The 13,216-nt window shown below is 42.9% G+C and overlaps 1 protein-coding gene across 2 annotated transcripts in view; it reads right to left on the bottom strand.

Annotated features, from left to right (window-relative positions):
• Positions 1-2,782: 2,782 nt before the first annotated feature.
• RSPO3 (R-spondin 3) overlaps positions 2,783-13,216 on the bottom strand; it is a 61,908-nt gene continuing 51,474 nt past the window's right edge. For both annotated transcript variants that reach the window (XM_005507427.4, XM_021294497.2), the window contains exon 5: positions 2,783-3,827. In XM_005507427.4, the coding sequence (XP_005507484.1) occupies positions 3,634-3,827 (194 nt within the window). In that variant the 3' untranslated portion in view covers positions 2,783-3,633. The remainder of the gene's footprint in view (positions 3,828-13,216) is intronic.

Genomic DNA, 13,216 nt, shown 5'->3' with positions numbered 1-13,216 from the left:
CTTTTCTTGCGTTTTTCTACCTCTTTGTTACCGCTCATAATTCCTTGAGCAGCTTAATGGTCAGGAATAGCACATCGTTTGTGTTTATTTACTGACTATAACTGATATTTAGTCCAGACGTGTTCTTTAACACAAGATGAATTTGGCTGACAATTAACGTCCATTCAATTTAGCTCCCATTTTAAGAAAAGTTGTTCATAATCCTACTCTGCTCATAATCCTCGGGAAATTACTTGAATTGACTCTTAAGGTTTTGAGGTATTTTGTAGCTGGGAAGCAATTGTCAGGAAAGAAGTTTCACACAACTTTAGTCACAGCTACTTGCAGTGCAAAATAAGATCTTCTCCAATAAGGTCATATGAGTCCCCATTAGCTCCTACTCAGTTAGTGTGTGAGATCATTGACTCCTAATTTTACACATTTATTACTAAATACTTTATATTTGACCTACAAATGTCCATATCCTTCTTCAGTTTCTTGGGAGTCCCAATGGAGTAGGTCACCTGCCATCAGGGCAGTCTACATTCAGTGCCAGGACTGGGGACAATTTTAGTTGTCCAGATGAGTTAACTGGACTTTGTAGTGCTTCACCATGGCTACAGGAAATATTAAATATTATCCTGTGTGGGAAGGAAAAACATGGTGGCAGCTTTCTTGTTTGTTTCCAGGGAAAGTTGTATTGTGATTTCTCAGGTATTATTGCTGTGAATTATTACTGCCACAAGCCAAATTCCTTTTACATTTTTATCCCTTGCTAAAAGGTGATAGTATTCCAAGTCCTGCTCTTGGTAAGACAAACCGTCTCTCTTGTCACTGCCACTTGTGTAAGCAGGGAGAGGCACACTGAAGTTTGTAATAAAGGTTTATGTGAAAGTGTATAACAAAGCTCACATTTGTATCCTAAAATCTTATTTTCCTTTCACCCTCTTGATTTTCCTTCAATCTGTAGCTCTTGAACTACTTCATACTGCTTTCCCAGCCTTCTGTCTGTCTTTGCCAAATAAATGGCATTCCTTTGACTCCTCCAAGTGTTGTAGTGGAGAATAACTGACATCAGGGACATTCTGGATTTAGATCCTTGTTTTGCTTTTTCCTCTTTTGAATTCTCCTCTGAATGCTCTTGTTCATTTTTATAGTTTTTGCCTGTGCTTTTATCAAGAACGATCTCCCATCTGAAAACCCCTTGCTATTTAACTCCTATATTTAATTAAGGCAGGGAAAAGACACAATCCTACCGGTTAGTTTTAAGAATTGTTGACAAAGCTCCCCTGGGTTCAGTTATCCATGTGGTCCAGCTGGTGGTCTAGTTTGCTGAATCCAATGGTGAATACTTCAACTGGCCAACAACCTGTCACTGGAGAAAGTCAATGGAGCACTAAATTCTTCCCGAGCAGCTGAACATCCCCATCTGCTCTCCAGCACCTCAGACAGATGGGTGACTGCAGCTGCAGGAGAGGGTTTGAAGCACTGAGTGCTGCTTTCTGTGGTGGTACCAACACCTCAGCCCCCAGCTGCTGGTTGCACCTCATATTTGGTGCCAGCCTCTGAGTCTGGCAGCAGCAGGATTTCTCCCTTCTTCTCTCTGTCTCCCTTCAGCATCACCCAGAGCCTTAGCCCTGAGCACAGGTCCTGTGCCCTGCACCTCGTCGTCGGTTGCTTGTCCTCGGTTGCTGCTGTCAAGAATGTGGGAAGATGCTGCTGGAGAAAGATGGCTGCTGCTGCCAGGATTAGTAGTGGGAAACTGAGACCAGCTCACTCTGGAGAAGGGTGTAGACAAGTTATATGATGGAGCTGGGAGCCCACAGATCACCACCCCCACTCCAGTTTCCCACTGTTAGGTGCCTCTCGCAGACATTCAGCACACTCTGCTTTTCCTTCTGACCCCTTCAGACTTAATTGTATCTGATGGGTGATATCCATGTGTAATATGCATCTCTGCAAAATTCAGCCTTTAGCATGTAGGTCTTCTTACCAGCAAAAATATTATGTGCATATAATCAGGGACTGGCTAATTCTCATGAAATTTGGAGGCAAGCTGTGGGACACTCAAACACCCCTCTTATTAGACTGCTGCATCTATATGCCTGTCATTAAGAGATAAAGCTCTTACAAAGCAAAATGTAGGAAACCATCCTACATCTCTGTCTGGATGATCATGATATTCCTCCAAAAGTCACTGAAGCCTGTCGCTGAGGCTTCCTCAGCTGGAGAGCCAGGCTTCAGTGCTGGGAAGAATCTTTTTTAAGGTGAAACTCACTGTGAGAAACATGCAGTAAACAGGGGTGGAAACTGGCTGGGAAGTCTTGCCTGCCCCATTTTCTAGTCCATGCAGCACCCTGGGCAGGCTGTTACACCTGTGACAACTGCCCTTGGGGAAAGCACAGCAACAGAACACATTCTGTGAAGCGTGTTGTTTCCTCAGTGTGTTTCTGTAAAAGGTAAATCCCTTCCTGAGCAGAGACAGCGTATTTCATAACCTGTGCTTCACTCGTGGCCATTAATATAGCCAGAATGGTACTCAGGGGTTTGGTTTGTCCTCCGAGTAGTGGAGATTTTCATCTCTGCTGTGTCATAGAAGAACTAGAACAAAAATTTAAGTAAAATTGGAAAGGAATCTGTCATTTCTATGCTTCAATAAATTTAGCAACAGGGATACTCTTTCACTAGATGCACGTTGTGGATGTAAATTGTATGCTCTTCTGCCTGTGAAACTGTGAAATTATTCTCTCTCCCAGTAGAAAAGGTGACACGATCACTGTGAAAAACACATAGTTACATGATCTATTTTTTCTGGTTTTTATTAACTCAACATTGTCTCCTACAAATACGATTTGTCGTTCACCAGAAGATTTGAAATGTAGACTTAAGTTACACATAGTTATAAAAAGCATAAAACAGCACACACAGTACCACTGTTTAGACCAGAAAACATTGTGTTGTCCCACAGATAAGAGCGCTGTTCAAGCTCAGCTCTGTCGCTTTCTGCCTCAGGGATCCAGTCTTCAAAGCTGCAGATGCTTCTGCTTCTTTCCCCTCAGCCTGTGAAGCCCTGCTGGCTTTCCTCTGGTGTTTCTCACCTGCCTCTGTTGCACAGACCACGGAACCACATGGCAATCCCATCCTACTCCATCAAAGGTTATAAAACCTGGGATTCCTACTGGCTCTTCAGAAACGTTTTCCTCCTTTTGTTAATATTTATGTACAATATATGAAGGGATACAATTTGCGTCTTTGATTTAGACATATCTCTTGCCTCAAACAATAACTTGAAAAATATTTTACAAAGAAAAAAGAACATTGTTCATCTGAATGTCATTCATTATTATATTGCTATATTTTATACCCTATTATTAATATATACAAAATTTCTTAATTGCCTTTTACAGATGCATGGAAGCATATAATATAACAGTTTTAAAGGATCCCATTTTTAGATTTCTTTTTCTTGGCTCATGTCAATCTCTTTAATAAACTATGGTTGCTTGGAGAATATAGGAAGTATTTGGAATGTTGTTTAAAGTTTAATAATAACTGGTAGCATTGTCCATTTGCGGCCTGAACGGTTGGAGCACCTGTCAGGGCGATCTGGTAGAGATAGCAGCATCATAAGACTTAAACAATTATGGAGAGCTGTTAATGTGCAGTGTCGATGGGTGCCAGGTTCTGTTCTTTATTTGGGGCTTTTCTTTTCTTCAGCTGCGTTTTGTTGTTGTTTTCCCTCTGTTCTCGGTTTTGTCTTCGGGCTGCTCGCCCTTTGTTTTCCTGTCTTGTCTCCTTGCTTTCGTCTTTGTTGGACTTTTTTCTTTTCTCCTCCCTATTTTTTTTCCCTGAAACAAAAATGATGGCACATTAGAAGATTTACTCAGGCTGATGCAATTTGTGACTGTAAAACCAATTCTGGATTCGCACCTCCCATTAGAAGCTGGACACTAATTCTAGTGTTTGGAAGTCTCCAGCTCTTCATCAAACTACTAAATTCGGCCACTGGACTAGCACCTCCCATCAGTTTGACTCTAAGCAAAGAGCTGAGAACTCCCTGGGGAGTCCCAGTGCTTTAGAGCTGGTATAAATATCTCACATACTCATAGCCTCTCTCCCTCAGCCAGGGGGACAGCTCCATGTACTCCACTAAAACACAGATGGTTTGGGGACATCTATGGCTGAAGCAAGGTAGCATTAGCTATTGACTGGTCTAAATTTATCTTGAGTGAGGACCCAGAGCATATAGTGAGAGGATATTAGCCATCATGTCACTCCCCTTCACTGCCAATGCTCAGCATCTACGTCTTTTAAAAATTCTCCTCCCCTCCCTTAACCCCAACCACACCCACATCCCAGGGAATTCTTGGTATTACAACATGAATCCCACCACCAAGTGTCAGCTCCAGCACAGGTGTGTGACCCTTTACAGACTAAAAGGTGGTGTTCCAAGTCTCAAGTCAAGCTTTGGACCATTGTTACAAAATTAGGTATTCAAGTGCTTTATTGCTTTAAATACTTCTGAAGGTAAGATGTTGATTTTGTTGCTGCTACAGACCTCTCCCATAAAGCTACCTGTCTCCTTAGGATCATTAAAACTTTGTGTATTGCCTGTGGATAATATGGTATAATGCATTTATGCTTGAACATAAGGAAGAAATTTTTTATTCTGATCTTGGTGAGACAATGGAACAGGCTGCCCGGAGAAGTTGTGGATTCCTCATCACTGGAGGTGTTCAAGGTCAGGCTGAGTGGGGCTTTGAGCAACCTGATCTACTGAAAGATGTCCCTGCCCATGGCATGGGACAGTTGGACTAGATGGTCTTCAAAGGTCCCTTCCAACCCAAACAATTCTAGGATTCTGTTCATTCTATTTGCTTTACAAGCCAGTACAATATGACATGTATGTACACACAAGCCTAAAACAGATTAGATTTTTTCTGTGTGAAACTGGTTCATCTGCTGAGCTATGCAGCTGAAATTCACCTGTACTTAGATGAATCACAATGATGTCTTCAAAAGCAGCCTTGCTTGAGACTTCCATGGTACAATGTCATAATGACCTGTACGCCTCCTTACTTGGAGAAATGTATGGACAAGTATTGAAAAACATCTAGCCAAATTCTGTTTTATGATGTCCTCGTAACAATATTGCTGAAAGCAATCTGTCCTTCTTTGTTACAGCAAAAACACTTTTTGCTTTTAAATATTGGCAGAGATAATCCAGGCTTTCCTACACCAGTTCTGGGGGAATTACACAAACCTGGCAATAGCTCTTGCTGTTGAGGGTGCTGAATGCAGGGAATTGTGCCCATTCTGGACACAAAACCAGAGCTGGGAGTTTTTTGGTGCCTCGATGGGCTCTGTGGGGTAGTTCACAGTAGGCTTGTAGGTGCAGGGACAGTGCCTTTGTTCTGAGAACAGGCAACCATCCAAGGAGAGTAGGCCAGATAAAGAGAGAGAGATTCAGAGGAGGTGAAAAGAAGGCAGAAAGTGAGGAGTAAGACTAGGATGAGAGGATATGCTGTATCCCCTTCTTGTTTTGTAGCTCTATGGGCTTATTTTACAGCTGCTCTATTCCTCACCATCACTGTCTGGGATCAGAGAGCAAGGGAAGGTTTAGATACACATTGAGGTCAAGCAGGAACAAACATCTGTCTTCCTCATCTGCTGTTTCTGAAACATGCAATAAGGCTTTAAATGTAAAATGACTTCTCAAATTTTAAATAACCAGTCAGAGATTACCCTGATATATGCCCACAAAGCTGCAGAATCCATCTATGAATTTGGCAATGCCATCTGAGATGCACAGAGTTGAGCAGGGGAGACCTTCAGAATGGACATGTGAGGCTCAACAAGAGCAACCACAGCTGGGAGAGCTCCATGCAGAAGTGAGCCTGCATCTTACCCAGCTGTAATGCTGTCTCTTACTAATGGGTAAATGACAGTATAGAATTTCCTTCCAGTGGTTTGTAAATACAGTTGGCCCAAGATGAAATGTTATTTGAATGGAAACTGTCCAGACATTCAGTGTTTGACATTGTTCACTTGGTGATTAGCCAAAATCCTTCAGCTGTGACTTCCTAGCCACAATTCTTTAAGTATGCTAGAATGACATTTAATGGTTTCCCTTTCAGTCACGGATCAAGATGTATGCATTTATATGTATCTGTGTGAATATACTAAGAATACACTGTCTAGCCAGAGACTTATCTAGGCATGGCTTTACTGTTTCTGTTTTAATCAGACTGATATCATTATAAAGGACAAGCAAAACTGTTCTCTGGAAAGTACTTAAAACTCAGTCCTAATTCTCTTCTAGGCTGAGGATAACCAGTTTGGAGTCCTCTGTGCAATTTTATACTTGGTTTAATGCCATCATCTCCATGCTGTTGCCATTTGTGAAAGGGTCTGCCCTCTAGACCTGGTACTGCCATAAAGCATAGGAGAGTCGCCTTTGTCCAGGCTGTTTGTTTAGCTCCTTTCACCACTATTTTAGTCAGAGTTTTAATATGACAATATAGCGTTACTTCCAGTTGTTCCTGGGTTCAGTTTAGATGCAAAGGAAGATTCTACCAGCAGTTACTGCTAAGAATGGGGTGTTGCTGTAGCTACATTATTGCATACATCTCCCCATTCACATCCTTGCTCTCTTCCTCCCAGAGACTTGCTCCTGATTATTTTTTCCTTCTTATTACTTGCTGAAACCCACTTCATAGCAACACGTTCAACTGCATGCCAGAAGTTGTGGAAATTCATTGGAAGTTGGGTCATTCAACTATCTGTGAAGTGAAAAGTGCAAAAACTACATGGGCCGTTATGTTTACAAGTTCATCTCTGAACTACTTTGCATTTGAAGAAGAAGAAAAGGCAGGAACAGCTTTAAAACAGAAGCTCATCAGAGAAGAAAACGATGCAGTAATAACAAAGAAGAATGTTGTTGTTAGAAAATCCTCGTGGGTTTGAACGTGTAACGTTTTATGCATGTATCAGTGCCCTTTCACGGGGCTACACAGCATGTAAAGGACGGTCGCCCCTCGGACGGGGGCGCGGTGGAGCAGGGAAGGGCCGAGGAGGGGAGCGGCGACCCGATGGCGCCCGTCAGGGGGCGCCGCGGTGCCGCGCGAGCGCGGGGAGGGGGTGGCACAGCGGGACCCCCCGGGTGCTGCCGCCGGGGCGTCTCCTGCGCGGCGGAGGTGACACAGGGGCTCCGCAGGGGCGTGCGAAATTATCTTATGGTGATGCGCTAACACTACTTAACGTTTATGTCTTCTTAAGGATAGGAGATAGTCAAACTTTTTCTAAGAGAATGTTTTGCTCATGAAGATGTGGGTTCACGAGATTCTAATAGTTCTGTGAAGTAATTATTTGGCATTAAACTAGCTTTTATTCCAGAATCAAAACTGCATACGACCAGCTGTACTGGAAGAATTAGTCTGCAGGCACTGTCCAGTGAATTTTCTTGTAGACAGGAGATACTTTACTACTTCTAATAATAGCAACTTTGTATATTGAAGAAAATCTACAGACATGCCATGGTTTTGAGAAGTGCAGTAGTTCAAATTAAACACAGACATGACATTAATTCAGAGAACAATACAACTACATGTCAAATCAGCTTAAAGGTGCTGAGTTTCATGTTAATCTAATTTATAGCCCCTGGTCAAAGAAATCCCTGTGTCTGTATTTATGCAATCCATGTCTGAATACATCTTTAAATATGCAAGCCAGAATATTTCAGAGATGTCCTTGCATTATCACATCAGAGGTGGTGTTTCCACTAGACCTATAGCCGTGTTTTATGGAGTAAAGGGAAGAAGGGTTGGTGACAACTTAGGAGAACTTAGTACTCAAGAGTACTATTTGAGACATGGTTACTTACTGAAAAAAATCACAGCTGAGATGGATTAACTACTGCAGGTTCCAGATTTCATCTACTTTAGGCATTGTCGCTTAGCCCACCCTATTATATTCAGCTGTAATTACTACAGGGAGCTCAAAGCAGCATATTTGTTCACTTCTCCCTTTCGTGGGCACTGAAACCCCGAACAGCCATAGGAAGGCATAAAAATTGGATTGTGCAAACTCCTTTGCTTTGGTGTGTGAGGGAGGTGTCACAGGGTAGGTATCATGGGAAGCCCAGAGGGATGCGAATCTGGCATCAGGCATTTGGAGTGATCGTATTTCTTTTGGAGAGATCTCTCCCATGAAGAAATTTACCCTGGGAGAGCAGAAGGGGCAAGAGGAGTCACTGAACTACACCTGGTGGGGTTGCAGGCACCGGTTGTAATAGGCCCCTATCTGGAAGGGTCATGGTGCTTCTATTGTGCATGCACGGACCACAAAATCCTCCCTGCTACACTGCAATGAACTAAAGAGCTATAATAAAAGACCACAGGCCACAGCTGTAACATGCCACAGTGATCCTTCACACCCCTCATAGCCTGAGCTGACCTGTCAGCACTTTCCCAGCTACTGTAGCACCATCAGCACTGGTGCTCTGGTACCAGTGCTCCAGCACCTCTATATCTCACAAGGTACAGGGACAAAACTGAGGGGCTAAGTGCCACCACTCTGTGTTTCTCTCCTTCCTACCCATCCACACCCTTCTCCAAGACCTTTTTTCAGTCATCTCAGACTAAAAATCTGTCACCCTTTCCTCATAATGCAATGTGGACAATCCAGAAGAAGCTATGCCGAGCAAAGATGCCAGTAGCGTTATCATGCCACAGGCTCTAAAACCACTTATGACAGGTCCATCTACAATGCAATCATGACATAGTATGCAAATGAGTAGATCACTCATTTTCAAGAAAAGTGACACATTTTTTTCTGGAACACACACTGTAACATGTACTCACACTACTTGCCAAGATAGCAAGCCTCCAAAACACCAGCTGCCCAGTGATGCAAAGGACATTGTCCTTTCATTCACAAACCATTAGTAGCTGATTCATCTGGTACATTCTTTTGAAGTTTAAATAGCATAACTTTCTTATCAGCAGTCATTATTTTCCTAGTTATAGTGGCCCTATTTTATAATCACTCAATTTTCAGGTGACCGGAATGGTGAAGATCAGCAAGTTCAGAATTACCAAGTGCTACACAGCTCAGTGCACTTCCTGGCCTTATGCCTGAAGATGCATCAATTGCAGAAGAGAATCTGGGTAAAAAATTTATAGGAGCTAAGGTCCAAAAGCATTCAAGAAGTGATTAATTTGGCCACACATAGGTTCTCCTGCTACAGAGATGCGTGAGAACAGCCTACCCGACTTCCACATGCCAGTCCAGATGGATACAGGTCTTAAGATGTGTCATATCCACACTCCTATGTGGTGATCTTGGATAACCCAAGATATTTCAAAAGATATCAACACTTATGTTTGAGCAACTGCATTAGAGGACTTAGTGACTAACTTATACATACGTATTATCTCCTCTTGAAAATGGAAATACTTCTCTAGTTGCAGACTCCAAATGATGTTGGAGCCTGAGGCCTACTGTAGTCTTTCCATGATATGTGGGGCCCTTGATCTTAATTTACCTCTTAAAATAGGATCTGGACTACCAAATTGCATTCACTGGGAAAATGTTCTTATTTTTGGGATGCGTGCTGGGCTGTCCTTGCAAGAAAAGGGCACTGCTGAGGCAAGCACATTTGGGGGAACGGGAATAGTGTGTCTAAATACAGGAATGGATCAGGCCTGCACTACAGCCATTTGCATAAAGCAGGCAGAGAGGAAAGAGGGAAAACTGAGCAGATCAGCTCTGTTGGGACAGGAGACATCAGGCTTTGCTGCTGCAGCACATAAAGAACAAGTTGTACCCCATTAGGTGTATGGGAAGTAGGAGGGGATGATTTCTTCCATGGGCTGCTTGGGAAATGACACTGCTACACTCATGAGCTCATAAGCAAGGCTTATGGAAAGTCCCTGTCCCGTGATGACCTCTTTGCAATAGGAATGGGTTGTGCCTGCCTTTCCCGTGCCATAGAAAAGGCATTGCCAGTGCCTGAAAATACAAGAATATCCACCAGTCAAAGAAGGAGCCAGAGGAGAAGAATTTCTATAATGAGTTCTGTTTGCCATTTGTGGAGTAATTTACTGTTGTCTCTTCAAACTAGAGCCTGTGGGGATTTATTTTCTTTGCACTTGTCTGTTGGGACTAAGAGAATTTGTTAGCAGCCTTGTTTTAATCAGGACTAATGTGCTAACAACAGTAATTTTATAATTACATAACAGTTTTCATCTTATAAGATCCCACAGCTTATAAGCTTTGAACACAGCTTCCAAAGACAGGAAAGTAATGACTATTTAACAGAGCAGAAAACCACTCCACGTTGCTTAGGACGGGTAGTGACATACACCATGCTGGTATTTAGGAAAGTGGCGTTTTGTCACCAAGCTTGCTTTGAGATTTTTAACAATGGCTTCTGAATGGGATTTAATTTTTACAACTCTTCTAAGAGTTTCTAAAAGGTAGATAAATGTCCAAATCTACGGTACAAACCTCTTTTAAGACTAATGGTATCAGATGCCAATACAAAGATTGATGATAGCAGTGATTGAATCACAGAATCACAGAATGTTAGGGATTGGAAGGGACCTTGAAAGATCATCTAGTCCAATCCCCCTGCCGGAGCAGGAACACCTAGATGAGGTTACAAAAAACCTTGGTACCAAAAAAACCTTACCCTGTTGTTAGAATGCCAGAATATTGGCAGAAATCTGTAATAGTTTGTTTTCCTTTAATAACCAATAACCCAAGCCCTCCTATTAGCCTGGACTGAGGTAATAAATATAGTCCTTTTTAGAGACTTAGTTCAGCTGGTGCAGAATTTTGAGCAAACCAGAAATAAAAATGTGATGCTGCATTATGTCAGAGCCACATGTTTAGTCTGCCTCTCTAGAAATAATCAAGAAAAGTTATACATGATAAGAGACAGATGCTAGTGCCTCAGCAGACATTTGAACTCTTTCTAGTACAATAGTAAAAAGGAGAAAACACCCAAAGATACTTGTTTCTTTAATACTCAAATTTGTACTCCAAGTGTTCTGAAGTGAGGGATAAGTGAGAGAAGCCATTTTCCTTGGCTTTACTTAAACCAATTGCATTAATGTAACCTGACAGTTCAGAAGATATTCATACAACCCAAATATTTGGATGCATCTGTAAGAACGCATTTTTTCCCTAAACGACTACAGCTTGGAGCTGGGCTATACCAATGACTGACTATGGATCCCGGAGGGGATTTGCGAGTACTGGCACTAACACATGGTCCAGGACAGCAGTTCTGCCTCAGTACCAGACACCAGAGCCAGGGAACCTGGGCATCTTCCGCCTTTTCCTTTGCTGGTATGGGTGCAGCTATACACTCCCCCTGAAGCCCCCTCCTTAAATCTCCTTAAGTTTCCTGATCTGCCAGGAGGGTGAAGGAAGATGAGGAGTCAACAGGATGCACCTCTGGCCCCACTCTGCACGGTTCACTTGTCCCCTCGGCTCTAGGCATGATTTGTTTGCATTGCTGCCCAGGGTGACACCTGTGCTGACAAGTAGACAAGAGCCCGTGCGTGTCCCACAGGTAACCCAGACCAGCCTGACGGATGGATCAGCCGGTCAGCAGTAGCTGACACGTAGGCAAATGGCAGCCCCTGACGGATCCACTCAGCAAACCCGTCAGCCCAGAGCCAGGGTGCCAAATTCTGCCCTCTCTTGTACTTGCTCGAACACATGGAGGTCAACAAGGTTGGTCTCTGGTGTAAATGAAGGGAGATTTTGCTTTCAAGGATACTTTTAAAAACAAGGTGTTGAAAAAAGACTGTTTCTTTCTGTTTAGGGTCTCCACTGTGTGTGTACTATTTCAGCTTGCCAAAACACTGATCTTCCCCTCTCTAGGTAGTGCTAATATTTCTGAATACATTTTCATCCTGATCAAAATGGCAGGTCAGGTTTCTGAATTTCATAGAGTTCAAGGACTCCAAAGGTCCCCATTCAGAAAGGGTGACACGACATTTCACTTTGCCCATGTCCCTATGTTTCTGAAGGGTTTTTCTCACCTACTGAGAGTATACCTGGCAGTTCACCAAGTAGAAAGCTGTTTGTGGAGAAAGGGATTGGGATGACCAAGTCTCTTGGGTTGCCTCTGAAAAAGGCTCAGGAAGTTTTTATGCCGAAGTGATTCAGGGCTTAGCCCTGGAAAACTCAGGGAACTTGGGTGACCAAGATGCTGTCAAAGGGATCTCAAGTTTTCAGACTCTCAAGTTGTTGTCAGCCTGTCAGGTGGGTTTCCAAGGGCCAACCCAAAGGACAAGCTGGCAGGACACTAGGCAGAAACCCAACACAAAGGCAAAGCTGTTTCAAACCCTGCCTCCTTTCCACTGGGGCTTCATTGAAATCAGTTAAGTTTCTGTGAAATGCGATGACTTTGATAACCTGATATTTTCCCTTCCTTTGGAAAATTCAGCCCTATAAAATATTTTTTAAAAGATTTCTAAGTAAGGATCATGGAGGACATGCATGAAAAAAACTTGAAGGCAAGTATTTTAAGATTTCTTGTAAGTCTTCAGTTTAAAATGAATCACAGATAGAAATTGTCCATGTAAATTTTATCCAGGCTGTCTTGTCTTCTTCTTCTTTTTTTTTTTTTTTCCCCAAGAATGTGTTAAGTTTATTCTTTTTAAATCCCTCTGGTAATGAACTGTGCATTTAGAGCTGTTTGTAGTAACACAGGCTCTGCACACTGAAGTGAGCAGCCAGCTTCATGAGTATGTTGAAATGGAATGTGAAGAATGAGTATGCCATGTGACACTGCATCACCGGGATCCACTTCACTTAGTATACTCTACAAACTGACCACCATGCCATGTAGATTGGATATGAATGAGGTTGGATGGCCCAGAGGTTAGAGGAGATGCAGCTCCCACTGAGGTGAGAAGCAGCATCTTATGGCAGAGGGCACTACCAAGCACTAAGGGAAGTCTGCAAGACTTTAGCCACCCCACCAGGAAATCTGCTATGTCCTGTCTAGCACTGTTCCTACCGTACACAATGACAGTTCTACAGAACTTGCTGTAGCCATGTTTTATTTTTCTGCTTTGTGTTTGTGTCTTCAGAGTGCTACAGCAGTGCTGGTAAATTGGTGGCAATCCTAGGCCTGACACTTCCAGGTGTGCCTGTGGGGTGTGTGCGCAGCCCATCTTGTTACAGGAGCTGAATTATAGGGCTGCAAAAGGGTTCA

Source organism: Columba livia, chromosome 3 (assembly GCF_036013475.1).
Source record: "Columba livia isolate bColLiv1 breed racing homer chromosome 3, bColLiv1.pat.W.v2, whole genome shotgun sequence".
Classification (NCBI taxonomy): Eukaryota; Metazoa; Chordata; class Aves; order Columbiformes; family Columbidae; genus Columba; species Columba livia.
Note: the sequence above shows the minus strand (reverse complement) of the source record. Positions and strands in the feature narration are given on the sequence as shown.